At 41.2% G+C, this 19786-nt stretch overlaps 2 protein-coding genes and 2 long non-coding RNA genes across 5 annotated transcripts in view; 2 read left to right on the top strand and 2 right to left on the bottom strand.

Moving 5' to 3' along the window:
* The window catches only part of LOC124877370, a 57490-nt gene extending 53643 nt beyond the window's left edge, over nt 1-3847 (top strand). The window contains exon 2 of the long non-coding RNA XR_007040503.1: nt 3023-3847. This is a non-coding gene — a long non-coding RNA (uncharacterized LOC124877370). The remainder of the gene's footprint in view (nt 1-3022) is intronic.
* On the bottom strand, nt 3844-5167 carry LOC124877371. The gene is made up of 2 exons (XR_007040504.1): nt 5137-5167; nt 3844-4902 (listed from the first exon to the last, which is right to left on the bottom strand). It is a non-coding gene; the product is annotated as an uncharacterized LOC124877371 (long non-coding RNA).
* Nucleotides 5168-6042: 875 nt separating this feature from the next.
* ankrd39 (ankyrin repeat domain 39) lies at nt 6043-8597 on the bottom strand. 2 transcript variants are annotated; one of them, XM_047381851.1, is made up of 5 exons: nt 8579-8597; nt 8176-8268; nt 7898-8001; nt 6903-7106; nt 6043-6815 (listed from the first exon to the last, which is right to left on the bottom strand). In XM_047381851.1, exons 2-5 carry the CDS (start codon nt 8264-8266, stop codon nt 6666-6668), a joined length of 549 nt encoding a protein of 182 aa, XP_047237807.1. In that variant the 5' UTR covers nt 8267-8268; nt 8579-8597; the 3' UTR covers nt 6043-6665. The 2 variants fall into 2 exon arrangements, with proteins under 2 accessions (XP_047237807.1, XP_047237806.1); XM_047381850.1 differs by having other exon boundaries at nt 8475-8586.
* Nucleotides 8598-9811: 1214 nt separating this feature from the next.
* kctd9a (potassium channel tetramerization domain containing 9a) lies at nt 9812-19646 on the top strand. The gene is made up of 12 exons (XM_047382641.1): nt 9812-10001; nt 10228-10349; nt 10440-10483; nt 10574-10670; nt 11606-11664; nt 11756-11884; nt 11986-12053; nt 12157-12252; nt 12338-12487; nt 12603-12708; nt 12794-12927; nt 18242-19646. The coding sequence occupies exons 1-12, from the start codon at nt 9954-9956 to the stop codon at nt 18356-18358; spliced, it is 1170 nt and encodes a 389-aa protein (XP_047238597.1). The 5' UTR covers nt 9812-9953; the 3' UTR covers nt 18359-19646.
* Nucleotides 19647-19786: the final 140 nt, after the last annotated feature.

Raw genomic sequence — 19786 nt, 5'->3', positions numbered from 1 at the left:
AGTTCGCTCAGATATGCGGGCTAAAAACGCCCAAAAGAGGGTCAAAATGGCAACTTCAATCCAAAATGGCTGACTTCCTGTTGGGTTTGGACCAATGCTCCAATAGATTTTTTTGTAGATCCTGAGAAGTTACATTTGTGTACCAAATTTCAAAATCCTCGGTAAACGCATGGCTTGGGGCTGATTTGTTTAAGTTTTCTAGGGGGCGCTGTGGAGTAATTAGGCAACGCCCACCAAATATGTCATCAGATCTCTGTTGGGGACTAGACAAGGTTCAATCACTTTGAATGTGGTGCAGATCAGATGATCTTTTGCAGATCAGATGATCTTTGTGGAAATTAGAGGCAAACGTATGGCCATGGCGTGACGTCTGAATTTGCGGCGCCGCCATGGCCACGCCCTTTTATGAAAAGTCATTGTGGTTCAAACGAAGTTTGACCCAGTAGTTATCTCTCTTCTGACACACTTTGAAGTTCATTGGGTCGTGAGGGTCAGAGAGGCACCTTTCCAAGTGAAAAAAGTGACTTCCTGTTCTGAGGGGGCGTGGCTTTGATGATGTCAGCATACGACCCCATAGGATTGTCGGGAACCCGAATGTCCTCCTTCATGCCAACTTTGGTGTGATTTGGAATTTTTTTGGGGAAAGTTATTGCAATTTTTCACTTTCGGAGCGAACGCCAAGTTCATGCCCTGGCCACGCCCCCTAAATATGGCAAAAAACTCACGATTTTGATAACTTTTAATCCCCCATGCCTTAACTCCATATTGACCAAATATGAAGCCGATAGCTCAAAATCCCTAGGAGGAGTTCGTTTAAGTTCGAGGTGAGTAAAAGTGAAAAACGGGCATAAATCGGCCTTTGACCCAAAATGGCCGACTTCCTGTGCATTTTAGGGCATACCCCCAAGAGACTTTTTTTCTTGTTTTGAGGAGTTCTAGCATTGTGCCGAATTTCAGATCTCTACGACTTACGGTTTGGGCTGTCTCACATTTGGGGGCGTGGCTAAGTGGTTTGACCACGCCCACTGATGACGACATTAAGGATCAAGAATTTCACGCGGGGGACAATTTTGGGTGAAGTTTGGTGAGTTTTGGGGTATGGCAAAGTCCCCATATTGCCCCGCAAAGAGGCAACGGAATAATAATAAGAAGAATTCGAGCGATTACAATAGGCCCTTGCAGTTTTCCTGCTCGGGCCTAAATATTGATTTTGTTGCCCTCAGGCCACTTTGTAAGTAATTTGACGGTATATGCTTAGTGCTATTGTCCATTTGGAAGACCCATTTCCAACTAACGTTCAAGTTCTTGGCTGATGTTGTAAGATGTTGCTTTAATATTTCCACATTTTGTTACTTTCTTATGATGCCATCTAATTTGTGAAATGGACTAGTCCCTCCGGCAGCAAAACACCTACACAACATGATGTTCTTACCCCTTGTACTTCACAGTTAGGAGGGTGTTCTCAGTTCTGCTAGCTTCCTCCTTTTTCCTACAAATGTAGCAATGGTCATCTTGACCAAACACTTCAGTTTTAGAGTCGTCAGAGTGAAGGACTTCAAAAGTTAAGGTCTTTGCCTTTACGGGCATTTGCCAACTTTATCCTGCCTTTTTATGTTGGTTTTGGAGTTATGGCTTCTTCCTCGCTGAATGGCTTGAAATGAGTCCATGTTGGCACAGGAATCATTTCACTCTAAGTAATGGCATTGTCTTGCTGTTCAAACACATTTATGTCTGGGACACAGAAAGTGTCTCGTTCCTGAGGACTATGATTGCTGGTGTTACCTTGGTGTCTGGGGGCAACCGTGGCGATGGTGGTAGGGGTTCGTCTGGTTGCCGGTTTGAACCCTGCTCTGTCTCTCTTTGTGTCATTCTGTCCTTGGGCAAAACACTTCATCCACCTTGCCTGCTTATGGTGGTCAGAGGATTGTATGGCGGCCCCACTTCTGTCAGTCTGCCCCAGGGCAGCTGTGGCTACAATGTAGCTCACCACTGTCAGTGTGTGAATGTGTGTATGAATTGGTGGATGACTGATTGTGGTATAAAGCGCTTTGGGGTACTTGGACCTGATAAAGTGTTATACAAGTGCAGGCCATTTACCATTTACTGTCTGGTTGCAAATAATTGTTTTGAACAGATCATCGTTCATTCAGGGGTCTTGAAATTGTACCCAAAAATGAACAAGACCTGTGCAAATCCACAATTCTCTTACTTTGAACAAAGTAATAACACATTCCTTCTCTCATTATTATGGCATTTAGCAAATAGAAACAATGTCGGTAATCCTAACTGTACTAAAACCAGAAAACTTTTGTCAGATTTTTGTCAGATTTAATGTTAATAGATAGTAGGAAAAACACAGAAACTGGCTGCATAGGTTAAATTAAGACAAGCATAGGTAAAAGCAGACATTAGGTGTTATTTTCTTTACAAGAAACAGCAGACAAACTTGCCAAAGTAAACAACAGGCTGGAAAGCTTTAGAGAACACAACAAGGGGTATATGGTCGATTTGGAAAATTTCTGTGGAGAGTAGGTGGGTGATAAATTATGGTGTGATTTCTAACAACAATCAGCCATGAATGGCCCCAGATATCTGACTCCAAAACCTCCATCAATTGCTGTTTAACTCATATGGAACAGCTTATGTTGTTTCTCTGGCAAAGCTTTTGAGAAGATTACATCTCCATAATCAATAAAATAGAAACTTAGCCATCCATTCCAGGGCGCCAAGAAAGAAAACATATCTGGGAAAATAATCTTCCCCCTCTAAGATTTACCCACGTAGCACGTAAACGGTACATAATTGCACCCAGGAACTTGTTCTCAATCATGGGTGATGTCTGCCATGTTTTGACATCAACCAGATGTGTGAATTACATTTTAGTTTAAGACATGGCTTCCATAGTATGCATTAAAGAAGCTGCTTTGGAGAATAAAATGTGAAGCTAACACACACGCATCAGTTGATTCTGTTTGTGTTTGCCTGAATCACATGATAACTTTGACATTTCCCATAATCACAGAGCTGTCTGCCTGGAAAAGCTGATTACTTTGCTTCTGCCTCTGGACTCATGGATCTCATCACCCACTGACCTGGAAAGTAGGCGCATAAGATCTGCAACATCACATCAACCAGCAGACAAGATGCTTCTTTTGAAGTGGGAGCAGGAACAAATTGAATTATGCGGCAACTCTGAAGATCAGCTCCCATATATATGATTACCCCGTCACCCACAGCAGGATGCAAAATGTGAGGCTGTTCCCCAATCCTGAGTATGGTACTCCATGTCTCTGTGCGTGTCCTTCTGCCAGCCATTTATCTGATTACTTCGAGACTGCTCTGATGGGCCCGGCTCTGCCAGGGCAGCTGGGAAGCTTTTGTCTAGGTGGACACAGAGATAAGGACAAGCTGACCCTTTCATCTGTGAAAACCTAAATTTAAGTACAACCGCAACGCATGGTTCTGGGTAAGCATGGAATAAAATATATTCCAATATTAACAATGGCTGGATATTTAAAAATATATATATTTCATTCTTTTTTCTTTTGTCTAAAAATTGTATCAAACCATCCATCCATCCGTCTGTCCGTCCATTCAATTTCCCATCCATCTTTCCTTTCAACCGTTCATTCTTCCTTCCACTGTGTGGTTTTTGCAGTTTCCAAATCTAAAGCCTAACAGCTGTTATAAATGTATGGTGGAGTTTTTTTTATTTCTAATTTAATTTGGCTTAAAATGGAATGAGCATGATTCAAGTTTAAGTCTGGAAAGGATAGTTGGATAGATAGATTCGCATGTAAAACGTGTAAAAATGCTTTAAAACAAAAATAAAACAACACAATATTTATTTTTGTGGTGATTTATATTTTTTCTTGTTAGACCCAAAATCTACCCTTTACAGCCTAAAGACATTTCTGAGCCTGCAGAGGGCCACAGCAAGGACACACCATTCTCATTATTTGTTCACACAAACATACCATATAGAATAAGGTTCCAAGCACAGACTAAGAATCCCTTCATGCAACCTTGGCACACCGACCACCTTCTATTTCAGAAGAGAATAACATCCAGGGCTGGTTTAACTTGGACTCATTATGGTGGAAGTGGGTTCCAGGCCCAGGAAGTTTCATTGCTTTCCAAATAAAGCTCGCTAAATAGAGCAGCCGTCCAAATTCCTCAAACTTCTGGAATCCTGTCCAAGACTTCACATTAAGTGAAAACTCCCAAAAGCCATCTCATCCAGGTACACCTTTTTCAAAGAAAGAAAAAACATCTTTTTTTGACATGAAAGAGTAAAGCAGACCTCAAATTCAAACCAGGTTGGGAAAAATTATCAATAACAACTGAGGTCTTTTGACATTCCTGCAGCGGGTTTTCATTACCTCACTGCTCACAAATCTAAAACATCACCTTTGATCATGTTTCACCGAATTTGCCGACGGGACACTTAGAGGATGCTATGGGCTGGCCTGTTAGTCAGGGTGTCATATAAAGCAGTTGCTCCTTTGAGAAAGCTTATGACTTCTTGTTTTTGTGCCATTGAGAGGAATCTGATTGACAAAAAGACCAAGAAAAACTCCTGCCTTCACTGCCACTTGAAATTCAGAAGGAGTGAGACCGGTTCCAGCTCCTCGACTGTGTGGAAAAAAGGAAATTATCACAGAGCATAAACAGCTCTCCAGGCAAAGATCCAATGAGCTGAAATACACCCTCTCACCCCAGCCCACTCTGTGTGCTGTGTGGCGTCAGCAGCAATGAGCTCCAGATGTGGCCTGGCACCCCTCCAGTCACAGCATGGATGTGGTTTGAAGGTAGTTTGGAAACACCACCCACCAGCGGACCCAATGAAAGTGCATCAGGATGGAGCAAGAAGTTTATGCCGTGGGTTCCGATCCGCGTGGGCTACAGGAAAACAGGACAGCTTTCAAGCTCTGCTCATCCAGAGGAAGGGTGAGGGGTATCTGCCTCCTGTACATGCATGTGTTACATATTTAGCATGCAAGAAATATACTTTGCTCATGTTGTGCATAAAGTCAGAAGATGCTACTAAATTACTTAAGAATCAATAAATCCTTTGAATCAGAACAAAAGCATGTAGAAACAATATGTCTGAAGACCGGTGTCTTTTTATCTTACTGTTATAGCTGTAGCTGCTCCACTCATGGTAAGTTTTTCAGGAGTGTGATGGAAAGACTAAACAAGTTCACTGTAGCTGCCATCAAATTCACATGGCAGCTTTACAAACTATCTTCCATTAGACAATTGCTCCCCCTACTGTTTGAGATTAAGATGAAAACTAGAACCACCTACCCACATCCTGGACAGCCAAATCAACATACAGTTGTCTACCAGTACGGTCCAAGCAACATGTTACTGTGTTATAGGAGAAATGATCAAAGTAATCGACCATTACTGCTGCAATGGGTTTGCTGAGGTGGCACACAAAGTGGACTTCGGACTACTCTGCAAAACTGTTCAGACATGGCATTAACATCCGTCCTTGCTGATTTAATCAACCAAATACGTTTTATTAAATTCACACATTATATTAAAATAGACAATAATAAATAGATCAAATTTTATTATAAGTATTTCTAAAGTTAGAAAAATAATTTTTTTAAATACCAAATACCTTATGAAATGATGGTGCTTATGAAAAGCAAATCAAACAAAAAAAATAGAGCATAACAGATAAAATCAGACTGTTTACACGTGGTATTAAACGCTGCTGATTGAGGCGAGTCACACTGACTGGTGGGGGATCCTTCTACGATGGGCTGTGCTCAGACTGCTGAGCTGATGGAGACACTACTTCTGAAGGTAAACTGTTCCACCTGTATGTACGGTTGTTTTCGGATGCAACAGGATGGAGGCTAAAGCCAGGTGTGAACAGGATCTGGCATGGAGTGTTTCTTTAAGGAAGTTTCTCCGATTCAATGATGTACCTGTTCCATAATTTTATTGTTGTTTCATTTTAGCAAACATAATGCCTCTGTGCTACATTTTGTGATCATTCATAATTCTACACTTAATGGCTCCATGTGCAAAGAAGATATTTCTTTATTGACAACACATAAGATATGAACATCAAAGATCTCTATACATTCATTCACGCTTGTTGTCCAGAATCATCTTGATAGTACAAGAAGGACTTTTATCATCCACAGGTAGGTACTTTTATCTATTATGAGGCAACTTGTTTTCCTTCCTCCTGTGGTCACACCATCTGTTTGTTAGCTGATGTTGACTCAGAAGAGAATCGGAGAGTGATGAACTCAGCGAGACACAGGACGAGAACCAGGAGGACAGCCCAACTGGATTTATCAATGTTGATCCACTTTTGTTTGTGTAATTGTCTGGGTTTACCGTAGTTTTTGACACAAATCTTTAATGTTCCAGAAAGCTTCTTTTTTTTTTGTTGTTGCTTGCAGTAGAAGCGGAACCAAGCTAATGCAGAAAAATTACTAGTTCTGAAATGTTATTAATTTTTACAGCTTGAGAAGTAAAATAAAAAAAATAAAAAAAACCAAACAGTGCTTGTAGTTTGAGGTTTAAAAGTTGTGCCATGTTCACTATGGTTCTGTCAGAACTTCCAGACTCAAGCAGTCCTCACCATGTAAAGTTTTCATCTTGGTACATTTTTATGATCTCAGCATCTCAATCCATCATGACCAGGGTGCTTTAAGGAGCTCCTGCAGATCTCCCTGCTGTGCCAGCTGGTGGGGTAACTGTAGCTTCTTGTTTGCCTGGCTGCAGACTGCTGGACAGCAGTCTTTTAGCAGCTGGCACACTTCTGCATGGTCCTGTTCTGCAGCCTGCTCAAACATCAAGCAGAGAAGTGATCACAGCCATTGATAAAATGTCATGCAACTGTTTTTGTGAAAAAGTGAGTAATCGTGTACCTTATGTAAAGGATTTGCACCATCATCATCACAGAGCATAGGATCTGCACCGTGCTGCAGAAGTAGCCTAACCACATCCAGATGACCGCAGTAAGCTGCTCGATGAAGTGGGGTGGCCCCGCCTGGTGTCTGAGGTGATGGACACGCACCGTTTTCGAGGAGAAACGTGGCCACAGTGAGATGACCACTACGGCAACCATAGTGCTACGGCAAAGCAGAGAAATTAGGACAAAACAAATTCATTTATTCGTGTATATTGGATCAGGCACAAGTCAGTGAGACACTGTAAGCCTGGTGATTCACAAAGAATAGTGTCATGCCTATAAAACTATTTAGTATCCAAAGGTTAAAGTGAACCAACTGGATTAAGGGCATTATATAAAAACACACACAACAAAGGTAAACAAAGCACCTAAACCAGCGATAAGTTCATATGTGTTTTAGAACCAACCAAGTCTTAGGACACTTCCTAAAGAAGATGGAATGGAATGAAATTAAACGGTAAATGGACTGAACTTATACAGCACCTTTCCAGTCATACCGACCATTGAAAGTGCTTTACTCTAGAGCCACATTCACCCAATCGCACTCACACACACACACATTGATACACCGATACACGGATCAACACGTGGTAGGAGGAAGCTGGAATCAAACCCACAACTATCGGATTGCAGGACGACAACTCTTCCCACTGAACCACAGTCGCCTCCAATCAACCAGTTTTAATTTAAAATAATAAGATAATTAAGTATGATAAGTAGTAGGGTGAGTGGGAGGCTGGACAAAAATAACACTGAATATAAATAAATCAAATGTATTTTATGAATAAAAGTCTTAAAAACCTTTTGTAAAGGTGGTATTTAAACATTGGCTAATTTTTTTAGGTCCACTAATTCATCCCTTCCTGTCCTCAAAGCAGTTCATGTCATCTTTATGTGGAATCGCATAATTTCCATTTAACCAACAGTAAAAGATCTTCCAAACAAGCTCACCAGAGCCGTGTACCCGGCTGAATCTTTCATGTTTGGGTCAGTCCCCTTCTGAACAAGGAGCTTTACTCTCTGCAGGTCTCCATCCAACGCAGCTGACCACATACCTGCAGAGAGGGGCGACACAAAACAGCTCTGTGCCTGGCTGGCTACAACTATTAATACAAGCTAGGGGGTAACACATGTAAGAATGGTTTTAGTTGTGAAAATGACTATTTCTGTTAGGACACCATAAATACACAATAGGCGTAACACCACAAGTCAGACAGATGAATGCAAACCTCTTTCAAAATCCATTTCATCCAGAGTCTGATGAACACTAGGGGAGGAGACGGCATGGGAGCAACATGAACACTGGTGTTTGTCGGACATGGCTGCAGTTGGAAGGACAGCTTACAGTTTAAACTCCAATTTTAGAGCTTAAGAAAACATGACAACATCGGACATACTTGAAGTTTATAACTTTTTGATGCACTAGCACATTTAGCACAGTCACCACTAACAAGAGAGGCTTTGTCACACGCCCAAACATTAAAGTTAAGACAGCAATTCCAAAAACAAAGCATGTAATGTAAAATACCACATGAAGCGGCTGTAACAGCGAGAACTACAGCTGACTGTAAAGAAACTAAACGAATTAGCTCATGATGGCTAGATGCTGCCGCTACAGTGCAGGGTGCGCACCATTTGGAAGCCGGTGAGAAAACCGGTGCACCGAGGAGGCGTGTCAGCAGGATCCCCCTGCTCGGATCCACAAGTATCCACTATTGTAAGCTTTTTTTTTTTCTTTTTTTTTTTACCTCTTCTAGCTGGGGGAGGTGTTTAAAGCAAACATCCATAAATTCGTTGTTCTTAGTAGAAATGAGCGTTTCAGTTATGTAGAGAGAAATCTGTATATCAACAATCAACATTTCAGATAGCTTAAACGTAATTCTTTTCAGCAGAAATGATCATTTCAGACATCCATAATAATAAATAAAATGATATTTAGGATATCCACAATTTATAGTATGATGGTTTATAGTATTGGTCATTTACTACACTGTTATTATTCTGTCTACAAACTACAACAAACAATTGGGTCTGTAGATGGGATCATCGGGGCTAACCATCCCTCCTTCCAGGACTTGTACGGCCCCACACACTAAACTGACTTTTGCCGACTGTTTCTTTCCCCAGGCTGTCTCTGTGATGAACACTTAACAGTCAGAGTACCCAGATCGATACCATGTATATTTGGACTAATTCAACCATGTCTTTCTTTCTGTTTTGTAAAAACACTATAGATTTACATACTAACACGTATTTTTTTATTTCCCTTTTGTATTTCTGAAACAGAAAAAGTCCTCATTGAGAGCAATTGGAACCAAAGCCAAAACGCGTTGCCTTCTGTTTAAGAGGAAACCTTCTCCCACTTCACCTCGTCATCAATCGTACCCAGGTTAACCCCCGGCTGACTGTTAAGGCATAGCTACGCCCTTTCTGACGCATACAACTAACGTCCTTACGTAGAGATCATTGGCCAATTGCAGAGTGTCACATAAAAATCACACTTCAGGTGCAGTCCAAATAGTTTGTTTTGTCTAACTGTATGTCAAAAAAGGAAACGCAGTGATAACTGAATTAGCTGTTAGTGTCATATATTAAAAGGTACCAAATCTACATTTAAGTAAATGTCCAGCTAATATTATTTTAAAAAGAGCCTATGTGAACTGGCGTGCTCGCATTTTCACAACGTATTTTGACAATTTCGCTTTAAATAAAAAGCATAGTTTCGTTGCATTAAAACTGCACTACATCACAGCACAACTCCGAGTATGTTGCATTTCCTTTTTAAGTCTATCAGGCGCTTTTACAACTGATGATAGTGACTAAAAATACATAGAAGCAAGTTTTTCCGGGAGGTTTTGAAGGCATCTTTTTTCTCGTGTTACTGTCTGGTGTAGCTAGTTGGCCAGCTTCATCTATTTCTGAGAGCTAGTAGATAACAGGCGGATAAACAAAAATCTGTTTTTTCTTCGAAATTATATTAACTTACTTAGAACCAAACGTACAAAGAATGAGAAGAGTTACCCTGTTTGTTAACGGGACGTCTAAAAATGGCAAGGTGGGTAAAAAGTCAGGCTGTTCAGTCAGTGTGGGAGCCTGGGCCGCAAAATATTTCCCCACTGAGATACAGGTGTATCATAATGGAAAACTGTCATTAATATGTAATATCACGCAGCTATATGACGTAAATGTTACCTTTATGGACATTGTTCACACGCTTAATGTAGCTCATTTTCTGGTTTCACATGTAATCACTGTTCATTACGCTTTTATTTTCTTTACAGGTGGTAGCAGTTTACGGGACCTTGTCTGACTTACTGTCAGTAGCGAGCAATAAGCTGGGAATCAAAGCCTCCTGTTTATACAACGGGAAGGGTGGTCTCATAGATGACATCGTCCTAATAAGGTAAACGCTTGCGTCCCGCAGCACCGATTACATGATGGATTTATCCTCAGATTATGTGCTAAATGTGTCAATCTGTGTGTCTGTCATCAGAGATGATGACGTGCTGTATGTGTCGGAGGGAGATCCATTTATTGGTGAGCTCATTTTTTTTGTTGCCACAGGACACTTATCTGCTGTCAGCCATAGTGTGGAAATGTGTTAAGCATTTATTTTCTTATTGTCAGACCCACAGCATGCAGTCAACGTTACATCTGATCAGCACGGAGCACACACTGACTGGCTGACCCTGAATATCGGTGGTCGCCTCTTTACCACCACAAGGTGTCTATGGTTTAGTCATTCATTTGAACGATATACGGTACCTTTCAAAAGTATCTGCACACAAAGTGCAACAAATTGTTAATGAAGTCATCTAAATAGGTAATAGATTCCAGCTTTGAAACTGACCTCGACATCTATCCAGCTGTTCTGTGAAGGCCTATGAGGTATGTTAGAGAACATCACATAGACCAAGGACCACACCAGAAAGGTCAAGGATAAAGCTGTTGAGAAGTCTAAAGCAGTGTTAGGTTATAGGACAAAATCCCATGATGTGAACATTTCTGTCCACAGTGTTCAGTCCATCTTCTGAAAATGGTAAGAGCAGGTAAGTACTGTAAACTTACAGAGACGACCTGCAGCAACAGGTTGGGTGCAAAGAGCATTGATCAGAGAAGCATCCAAGATGCCTATGGCTGCAGCTTGGGTGTTAGAATCTGTTAAAAGCCCTCATTAAAGCCGACATTTATGGTAGAGAAGCCAGAAGAAAGCCATTCGAAGTCCTGTTTGCAGCTTGTCCCTGCAGGGGACACAGCAAATATGTGGAAACAAAATGGTCTACTCAGATGAGACCCATATTTAACTTTTTGGCCTACATGCAAAAGCCATGTGTGGTGGAAACATATTCGCTACATATAATCCCCACAGTACAACATGGTGGTGGCACCATTATGCTGTGGGGATGCTTTTCTTCAACGGGTACAGGCAAGCTGGTCAGAGTTGTTAGGAAGATAGATGGAGCTCAGTGCAGGGCAGTCCTGAGAGAGAAAAGTGCTAATCTGCAGAATACTGTAGACTGGAGTAGAGGCTTACCTGCTAGAAAACATTTTGTTACAAAAAGGGCAAAAGTTCAAGGGATATGAATACTTTTGCAAGGGACTGTACTCTATTCCTGTTTGTTTGTTTGTTTGTTTTTACCTTAAATTATGTGTGTTCAGGAGTACTTTGGTCAGCAAGGAGCCTGAGAGCATGCTCGCTCACATGTTCCGTGAAAAAGGTACAGCTGCTTTGTCCACCAGCACACATTTAATTCTAATGTGAACCGACTGTTGTGAAGGGGATTTTTCCACATATGTGTTTCGCTTCAGATGTGTGGGGAAACAAACAGGACCAGCATGGGGCTTACCTAATTGACCGTAGCCCTGAATATTTTGAGCCGATTCTCAACTACTTAAGACATGGTCAGCTCATTGTCAACGAAGGAATAAATATCCGAGGTAAGCTTTTAGAGGAGACTTTAGATTTTCTTTCAACACTCATTAAAACAGTTGCCTACGACATACAGGCTGATGATATGGTTTCCATAAATGTTTTCTAGGGGTCCTGGAGGAGGCTCGCTTCTTTGGAATAGAGCAGCTGGCTGAACAGCTGGAAGTAGTAATCAAGGTATTGTGAAATTGCAATATGTCATACACTCCCTTTGTTTTTTTTTATCTCTCCACTTACCAGTTTATAAAATATAATATAAATATGTTTTATATAAAAACAGAATTCTCAGCCACCCGAGGACCACTCTCCCATTTCCCGAAAGGAGTTTGTTCGTTTTCTTCTGGCAACCTCCACCAAGTCAGAGCTCCGCTGCCAGGTAAGGTCAACTAAAAAGATTTCATCTCTCGCCATACTCGCTGTCTGAATTGAATGTTTAACCATGCTGCTCTTGCTGTTGTTAGGGTCTGAACTTTAGCGGTGCTGATCTGTCCCGACTCGATCTGCGTTATATTAACTTCAAGATGGCTAACCTCAGTCGATGCAATTTGACACACGCTAATCTGTGCTGTTCCAATCTGGAGCGGGCTGACCTTTCTGGAGCCAACCTGGATGTAAGTGTAAAAATTGCTTCTTCTTTTTTCCAAAAATAACTTTTGCGGTTGGTTCAAATAAAAAATAAAAAAGACTCATATGTACATTTTGGAATTTTGCTTGGTTATTTTGAAGTGCGCTAATTTACAAGGAGTCAAGATGCTCTGCTGCAACGCTGAGGGAGCTTCTTTAAAAGGATGCAACTTTGAAGATCCATCTGGACTGAAGGCCAATCTTGAAGGCAAGCTTTTATCGCAGATATTTCTCTAAAGAGCACATTCATCCAAATTTGTCATCTCATTTTAACCCTTTGCTTTTGTGATCAGGTGCGAATCTGAAAGGAGTGGACATGGAAGGAAGCCAGATGACCGGAATCAACCTGCGTGTGGCCACTCTGAAAAATGCAAAGCTGAAGAACTGCAACCTGCGGGGGGCCACTTTAGCGGGGACCGATTTGGAGGTGAGAAAAGGCCATCACAGGATGATTATCTTTTAAAAGCAGCTACAAAAGCCGAGTCAGAGGAGAAGCTTGTGAAAGACAATTTTTAAAGGTCAGAAATAATCACTTTAGGCTAAAATATAATTCATTTATAGGCTACTTTTAATATGCTACATTGTATGGACAAAAGAGTCTTTATCTCTGATAATATTGAATATCTTTAGTTTGTGGTTAACTTTTTTATTTATTTGCACAGTAAAAAAAAAAAACACCTTTTAAAAATCCAAGTAATACTTTACAAATAATTCAGTAAAACAATATTAAAAAAATGTTCATGTAGTTAAGTCTGTGTGTAAACTTGCACAATGTTAAATACAAATCTCTACAAAAGAAAAACAGAAAACTATGATACAGAAAGTTTCCTCCACATTTCATACAAAAAGTTTAACATTTTTGGGAGACTTGGGGTGAATACAGGGTCCCCTTTATCAAAGGGAAAAAATGACAATATTTAGAATAAAATAGTTGATGCAGTTGTCTGATATTCTGATCGTGTTTGTCACTATAAATAAAAATAAAAAAACGCTTTTCTGAGCATGAGATAAAGTTGACAATAAAAGATATTAGGGTTGATGAAAAGTAAAATATTTTTTGGTATTCTAAATTGTCAGGATCACATTTATCCAGACATTATTTTGCAAAACGTAACAGCCCATAATTCTAATGATAGGTTGCTCCCTATGCAGTATTACAATATATAAGGTGCTGAAACATTAAGCTACAATAAATCTGTATTAATCACTTCGGATGAACTACACTGCAAATCTTACTACTGATCCTAATACATATTCAAATATAATACATATACATTTTGCCAAAACAAAATGAATCACATTTTTTTACAGCTATTTCCTTTAACGAAACCGTTGTAAAATTTGTAGTATTATTGAAGTCTCGTACTCGTCATCTTCCGCTTTATCCGGGACCGGGTCGCGGGGGCAGCAGACTCAGCAGAGACGCCCAGACGTCCCTCTCCCCAGACATCTCCTCCTCCGGGTGGAGCCCAAGGTGTTCCCAGGCCAGCCGAGAAACATAGTCCCTCCAGCGTGTCCTGGGCCGTCTCCTGGGCCTCCTCCCGGTGGGACGTGCCTGGAACATCTCCCGAGGAAGGCTTCCAGGAGGCATCTGGTATAGATGCCCGAGCCACCTCAATATGATATTCTAGAATTGCGCCGCTCAAAGTGGCAGCAGGTTGGAGTAGCTCTGTTACTTTTGATTCTGATTTATTCTTTTTTGGGAACTATTCCTCTTGTGGTGGATTTTTTTTGGATGACTGTCCACTCCAGTGTCGGATGCTGTGCAGCTTGGAGGATTTTTCTTAATACTTTCTATTTTTGAACATTTGTTATGATGCATTGCCATGGCAACGGTGTTGTTTCTTACAACCGGGAGCAGCTGATTAATATCTCAAAAGCTTAAATAATACTTCAACTACAACCCCAAATCCCTGATGAGTTGAAAAGGAGACGCCGTGGATGCAGAGCAGGAGCTAAGAGAAGAGAGAGAAGGAGGAAGTTCAAACCATCTCTTCCGTCGATTATGATGGGCAATGTGAGATCGTTGGGAAACAATTTGGATGAACTCCAAGCCCTACAAAGGACCCAGCCAGAGTACCGGGCATGCAGTATCATGTGTTTTACTGAGACATGGCTGCAGGATCATATCCCCGACTCCAGCTCTCTCTGCCGGGCTTTTTAACCATACGAGCAGACAGACATTTAAAGAGGAGCGGCAAATGTAAAGGAGGTGGACTGGCAGTACTTGTGAACAACAGATGGTGTAATCCAGGACATGTAACTGTGAAGTGTCATCTCTGCAGTCCAGATATTGAACTGTTGGCAGTAAGTTTTCGTCCATATTATTTACCCAGAGAGTTCACCAGTGTTATTTTGGCAACAGTTTACATTCCACCTTCCGCTGTTGCTGACACTGCATGTGATGCCATCAGCTCAGTTGTTGCTAAGCTACAGACACAAAACCCCAATGCTTTTGTGGCAATTTCTGGTGATTTTAACCATGCTTCACTCTCTGCTACACTTCCAACGTTTCAACAATTTGTCAGCTGCTCTACCAGAGAAAACAAAACATTGGATTTGTTTTATGCAAATGTCAAGGACTCATACATCTCTACAGCAAGACCTCCTCTAGACAAATCAGATCACAATCTTGTTTTTCTCTGCTCGAAATATAAGCCCCTTGTTCAGAGGCAACCTGTAATAAAGAGGACTGTGAGAAAATGGTCACAGGAAGCTGAAGAAGCTCTGCAAGGTTGCTTTGAGGCTACAGACTGGGACGCACTGTGCCAGCCACATGGAGAGGACATCAATGCCATGACTGAGTGTGTAACTGACTATATAAACTTCTGTGTGGATAACATCATCCCCACCAGAACCGTGAGATGCTTCCCCAATAACAAACCTTGGATCACCAGTGACCTGAAGGACCTGCTTAACAAGAAAAAAAGAGCCTTCAGAGAGGGAGGCAGAGAATTATTGAGGATTATACAGAAGCAACTTAAAGTCAAGATAAGAGACAGCAAGGAGGTGTACAAGAAGAAGCTGGAGAGCAAGCTCCAGCAAAACAATATCAGAGATGTGTGGACAGGGATGAAGAAGATCACAGGCTTCAAGCAGAAGGATGATCAGACCGATGGAGGTCTGGACAGAGCCAATGAACTGAACACATTCTTCAAAAGGTTTCGTTCAGAAACAAGCTTCGCATCCTCCTCTCCTGCTCACAGCCAAACAGATATTCCATCTTCCTTTGACCCACAGGACCCACAGCTGTCCAGTAACACCTCACATTTTTTATCTTCCACCTCAGCCATGGACCCTTCTGCTTCTACATGTTTACCTTCAACCATATCAGAAGATGCTGATGCTCCCTTTGCCACCCCCTTCCACCTGTGTGTCTCAAGAAGTCAAGTGAAGATGCAACTGGAGAGACTGAATAGGAATAAGACTGCAGGTCCAGATCATGCCAGCCCTAGAGTCCTGAAGGCCTGTGCAGAGCAGCTCTGTGGGATTCTGCAGCACCTCTTCAACCTTAGCCTGGCCCAAAAGAAGGTTCTGGTGTTGTGGAAGACCTCCTGTCTTGTTCCGGTACCAAAGAAAACTCACCCATCAGTCCTCAATGACTATAGACCTGTTGCCCTGACATCCCACATCATAAAGGTCCTAGAGAGACTCCTGTTGGCCCACCTGAGTAAGCAAACAGTAAACCATCAGGACCCCCTTCAGTTTGCTTATCTCTGTGGAGTTGGAGTTGAAGATGCCATCATACACCTGCTTCAACAAACCCACTGTCATCTGGACAAAGCCAGCAGCACTGTGAGGATCATGTTCTTTGATTTCTCCAGTGCATTTAATACAATCCAACCTGATTTGCTTTGTCAGAAACTCCAGAAGACTCAGGTGGAGGCCTCAACAATCTCCTGGATCAAAGACTACCTAACAAACAGACCACAGTTTGTGAGACTGAAGGGTTATGAGTCTAACCAGGTAGTCAGCAGCTCAGGAGCACCACAGGGGACTGTACTCTCACCATTCCTTTTCACTCTGCACACCTCAGACTTCCAGTACAAGACAGACTCCTGTCATCTGCAGAAATACTCGGATGATTCTGCAGTCGTGGAGTGGATCAGAGAAGGACAAGAAGCTGAGTACAGGAAGGTGGTGGACCACTTTGTGGCATGGTGTGGAAACAATCATCTCATTTTGAACGTGACTAAAACAAAGAAGATGATTGTAGATTTTAAGAGAAACAGGAATAAGTCAAAAACTATTTCCATCATGGGAGAAGAAGTGGAGGTGGTGGAGGAGTATAAATACCTCGGTGTTCACCTGGACAACAGACTATAGTGGAGATACAACTGTGAAGCCATCTACAAGAAGGGACAGAGCAGACTGTACTTCTTGAGGAAACTTAGGTCCTTTGGTGTTTGCAGGAAGATGCTGCATATCTTCTATAAGTCTGTTGTGGAGAGTGTGATCTCTTCTACCATCATCTGCTGGGGAAGCAGCATCAGAGCCAGGGACTTAAAAAAGCTCAACAAGCTGATAAAGAAGGCTGGCTCTGTTCTGGGGACTCCTCTGGAACCTCTGGAGATCATTGTGGAAAGACGGATTCTTCATAAAATGAAGAACATTATGGAGAACCCTGAGCATCCTCTTCATGAGACTGTCCTACAACAACAAAGTGTCTTCAGTCTGAGGCTTCTTCAGATCTGCTGTAAGACGGAGCGCTACAGGAGATCCTTCCTGCCCACAGGCATCAGCATCTACAACGGCTCTTTGAGGAAACCTTCATAATATGAGCTATAACAACATTTAATTTCCCTTTGGGATTAATAAAGTATTTTTGAATTGAATTGAATTGAACAAAACGAATAAGTATACTCAGCTAAAAGTAAAGCAATAAGAGAAGGGGGCACCTGAATGGATCCCTGTGGGACCTCGCATCTTTTAGTAACAAATGGCTGAACAAATATGGCCTAGCAAATTATTAATATAATTCTAAAATTATTTGTAAGTTCTTTCGGCAATGTTTATTAAGTAAACGTCTAAGTTTAACATTGTCAAAATCTTTAGATCAATCATCTTCATCACTAATTGATGCTTTGCTAATTTTATCAACCAACACAAGCACAGCTGTTTCTATGGTAACTCATGCGATTTAGGTTCATATAAGCCAGTGGAAACTTGTAAAAAGTAGAATGGTTAAAAAAACCACCAAGACACATCAAAATACCTAATATTATTATATTATGGGGATCAGAAATCTCCTAACAAGTCAGTAAACAAATGATGGCGATCAAATGCTTAGTGCAAGATCTGTGGCCAGACCCCAACATGGACCTTTTCTCAATCACATGGGAGATTCTTGCTCTTTCACCATACATGTGTTATAGAGACAAAGAATATCTGTGTCTGTTTACATTAACATTAGTTTGAGTTGTGAGAACAGAAGTATAAAACAAAGCCCAGATTATCCAAAAAGACGGCTTATTGGTTTGTAATAAATAACTTTTTAATTGTTTGGTGATACTCTTAATTTTATATCAATTAAAAAACAATTATAGCCCATTGAAAAGCCTTACGATTGCAGGGAGAATGTTTTTTTTTTTTTTTTCCAACATTGAGCCAATCTAAAAGATATAATCTTTGTATAAAGAAAGTAACTAAGGAAACAGAACATTTTAATCAGTAATACCTGTTGGATTGTGTCCTTATTTAAAATCTCACCCCTGCTTTTGTTTTGTTCTTTCTTTATGCAGAACTGTGACTTGTCTGGCTGCGATTTGCAAGAAGCCAACCTGAGAGGGTCCAACGTAAAGGGAGCCATTTTTGAAGAGATGCTGACCCCGCTGCACATGTCGCAGAGTGTCAGATAACTCATCTGCAAGACCAGCTTTCTCTCTCTCTGTCTCGCTATATTTCCTCCCTCTTCAGCAGGTCATACAGCACGTTCCTCCTCACTGAATTTGGCTTTACCTGTCCCTGGCAGTCCGACAATATTATGCTAGCTTTGAATTTCTTGCACTATAAAGCTTCCAGGGTTGACAGGGTGTGTTTCATAAACATTCAGCTGCATTTATCACCAAAACTAAGTAATCTTCCTGGTGTGTGTTCTGTCCGGATGTAGTCCAGTGATTCTGCTTGTTATACGTATCATGTAATTTCTATTTACTTTATTTTACTTAACATGTTAACTGGAGTTCAAATCAGATTACATGTAAGCATTAAGGCCAAGCTTCACTGAATGCTGCTGTAGCAAAAACAGAAGGCGTTACTACACCAGTTACTGTGTCCGTATACAAAGGATTTCTCTTTAAATATGGAACCTAACGTTGCTGGATTTAACAAGCAACGCAAGCCAAAGCCATACAGCACAGCAGCGTAGTCTAAAATGCTGAAACTGCTGCCAGTGCACCACAAAACTATGCTACAGCTTGAGTATGCAATGCATGATTTTGAGCTGTGAGGTTTGTTAGTTCCTTCTTTACAATGCTGCTTTGTTTGTTTTAGTGCTCTGTGAATCTACCTCCTCCACCATTCCTATGTGTAAGTGATCCACAGTTGCATGCATATAAATGTTACATGGCTTGTTGAATCATTAATGTGTGTTTGGAACAATGCGCTATATACTCTTTTATATCAGCTACTCATGCTTTGAACCTATTTGCACATGTCTGTTACCTTGTTACATGGTATACCTTCACACCGAAATGTCTTGGTGCTTCTCTGACGTACAGTGATGTAAATGTAAAATGAATCCAGTGCTTCCAAAGCTTTGTCAGTGTAGCTCGATGTTGTACTCTTGTAAGATTTCTCACCTCGCTTTTAGTCCGTATCCGTTAGCGTGTGTGAAGACCTTTGTTTGTGGAAGACTGGTGAAGTTTCTCTGGCTGCGGTTCAAAGCTGCTCTGATGGAATACTACAGCCTTCACTCAGTCAGATCGTAGGTAGGTAGCCTCTCAGAATAAATAATGAAGGCAATCATGTTGTGTATTTATACTCAAGAGGTCAAGTCAATGGGAGAGCTATTTTTATTTATTTTAATACTCAATGAATGCAATATAGGCAAGATTTGTGTGTCAGATAAAGTTATGTCCTGTTATTGCACTCAACCATGGAAATATTTCCATGAAGGACTATTATAAATAAACTGCTACAAAGAGAGAAATGTTTTCCATTATTTGGTCATGTTGTTTTAGTCATTTATGTGAATAGTGGGGAGAACAAGTATTTGATACACTGCCGACACGGACATCTGGATCATTCAGATGGTCGTTGGCAAACTTCAGACGGGCCTGGACATG

This window comes from Girardinichthys multiradiatus, chromosome 12, assembly GCF_021462225.1.
Source record: "Girardinichthys multiradiatus isolate DD_20200921_A chromosome 12, DD_fGirMul_XY1, whole genome shotgun sequence".
Classification (NCBI taxonomy): domain Eukaryota; kingdom Metazoa; phylum Chordata; class Actinopteri; order Cyprinodontiformes; family Goodeidae; genus Girardinichthys; species Girardinichthys multiradiatus.
This window is presented reverse-complemented; position numbering and strand designations above follow the sequence as displayed.

Excerpts from the sequence above, each read along its gene's own strand:
- ankrd39 (XM_047381851.1), bottom strand. The coding sequence starts at position 8,266 with ATGTCCGACAAACACCAGTGTTCATGTTGCTCCCATGCCGTCTCCTCC. Across the intron at positions 7,107-7,897 it reads CAGCCGGGTACACGGCTCTG|CACTATGGTTGCCGTAGTGG; the intron begins GTGAGCTTGTTT and ends GCTTTGCCGTAG. Across the intron at positions 6,816-6,902 it reads GTGCAAATCCTTTACATAAG|GCTGCAGAACAGGACCATGC; the intron begins GTACACGATTAC and ends ATGTTTGAGCAG.
- kctd9a (XM_047382641.1), top strand. The coding sequence starts at position 9,954 with ATGAGAAGAGTTACCCTGTTTGTTAACGGGACGTCTAAAAATGGCAAG. Across the intron at positions 10,671-11,605 it reads CGCCTCTTTACCACCACAAG|GAGTACTTTGGTCAGCAAGG; the intron begins GTGTCTATGGTT and ends ATGTGTGTTCAG. Across the intron at positions 12,488-12,602 it reads TTTCTGGAGCCAACCTGGAT|TGCGCTAATTTACAAGGAGT; the intron begins GTAAGTGTAAAA and ends GTTATTTTGAAG.